The 1,747-nt window shown below is 39.8% G+C and overlaps 1 protein-coding gene across 1 annotated transcript in view; it reads right to left on the bottom strand.

Moving 5' to 3' along the window:
* Positions 1–1,100, bottom strand: part of prkcha (protein kinase C, eta, a) — a 33,778-nt gene extending 32,678 nt beyond the window's left edge. Inside the window, exon 1 of the mRNA XM_014013899.1 lies at positions 361–1,100. Coding sequence (XP_013869353.1) covers positions 361–711 — 351 coding nt within the window. The 5' untranslated portion in view covers positions 712–1,100. The remainder of the gene's footprint in view (positions 1–360) is intronic.
* Between the last annotated feature and the right edge of the window lie 647 nt (positions 1,101–1,747).

Below are 1,747 nucleotides of genomic sequence, written 5' to 3'. Positions count from 1 at the left end.
GTGTGTGTGTGTGTGTGTGTGTGTGTGTGTGTGTGTGTGTGTCATTAATGGGGTTTGTATAGTTGTAGTACATTTAGTTAAGGCTTTGCGTGTATTTTTATCTGTTTTGTTTAGTGCACATAAATAATTATGTTATTAGGTTTTCACAAACTAAAGAAGCACAGGTTTSCAAAAGACAATGATCCAGTATTATTCTGAAGCTGAATAATCGCAAGAAAGCACTTATAAGTTTATAAACAAGGCTGATCAAACCAGAACTAAACTTATTTCTTTGTTTTGAGGTGAACCACCTTGTTTGCAGGTATAAAAGTTGTCAGGTGATCAGACTGGCACACCTGGCAGGCTGCTGGTCTCACTCACCCATCCCTCGAAGGTCTCCCCGCCGTTGGAGGTTTTGATCAGGTCCTCGAACTGGATGGTGCAGTTGGCCACGAAGTCGTCGTAGCCGATCGGCGTGTCGTGGAACACGGCCAGCTCGATCTGCTTCCCGTCGTTCACGTTCAGGCTGAACTCCTCGTTGTACGTCGGCGTGTTGGTTTTCTGCTTGGTGTGAGTTTGGCCCACTTTGCAGTCGTCCACCTTCACCATAATGTAGGGGTCCAGGACCTGAAGAGTCTTGTTGAAGATGACGGTGTGCCGGGTGGAGAAGGTGGTTGGCTTCAGCTCCAGCGCCTCGCCGATCCGGAGCCTTAGATATCCATTAAAACGCATTTTCAAAGGCAGCCTCCGCGCGCAAAAATGTAAGAAAAATTCACTAAAATAATAAAAATGCAAAAAAAAAAAGTTTACGCCCTTTTAGTTATAGGAGCAAGCAGTGTTAACTATGTTAAACCCATCCTGACATGGACTTGCTGTTTCTCTGCACGGACTCTCTGTGGGTCTCGAACCTGYTTCACTGACTCTCTGTAAATAGGAAGAACCACGCTGCGCACAAGTTCCGCATTTTTCTGTCACAGTACACACAAATGAGACTGACGGCTCTGTCACATGGGTCAAAGTGGAGTTTGAGATAGCAGCGCGGTACTACACTAACCATCATGCATCGCTCTGACAGCTGAAAGGTGTCCCCGGCGCTCACCTGTCCGCTGGTGTTGTGGAGAGCGCGCCCTCTGCTGGTCAACATGGTGAACCGCATTTCCTTTTCTTCAATAAAGTCAGGGTATTATTTTAAATAAAATAATGTAACTATAAGACTAAATATAAAAATTAGGTGCTACATTTCAAACACTTTATGCACATAATCTGTAAATAGTTTTATGCTGATTTCAGTGCCTCTTTGTGCATATCTTTGATTTATTTTCCTGCCGACAAACTACTTTCTACCCTACGCAGCTGATCATAAAGAAGTGCATTTTTAAAATAAGTTAAAAAAAAAGTCATATCTAGATTTATAAATGCTCAAATAAACACAATCAGTTCAACTTTTTTTTTGCTTTGTATCAAAATGTGTCCAAAGGAAATTTTTACGTGAGAAAAAAACAAAACGAAAACAATAAATAAATAAATAAATAAAACAGAAAATCTCACTAAGCATTCACGTGAAATGCAGCGTTTTCCCACCAGGTGGTGGTAATGAGACATCAAGATGATTTATTATTAAAAATAGTCAAATTCAAATACACATTTAAAAAAATTAAAAACAGCATAAAACGTGTTTTACTTTACTTTAACAAGCATTAGAATTTCATGAAGCCGTATTTATGAGAAACACTTTCTGTTTGTTGAAAAAATAAAATAGATTTTTATT

Source organism: Austrofundulus limnaeus, unplaced genomic scaffold, assembly GCF_001266775.1.
Source record: "Austrofundulus limnaeus strain Quisiro unplaced genomic scaffold, Austrofundulus_limnaeus-1.0 Scaffold2, whole genome shotgun sequence".
Lineage (NCBI taxonomy): Eukaryota > Metazoa > Chordata > Actinopteri > Cyprinodontiformes > Rivulidae > Austrofundulus > Austrofundulus limnaeus.
The sequence above is the reverse complement of the archived record's forward strand: the minus strand, read 5'-3'. Positions and strand labels throughout refer to the sequence as shown.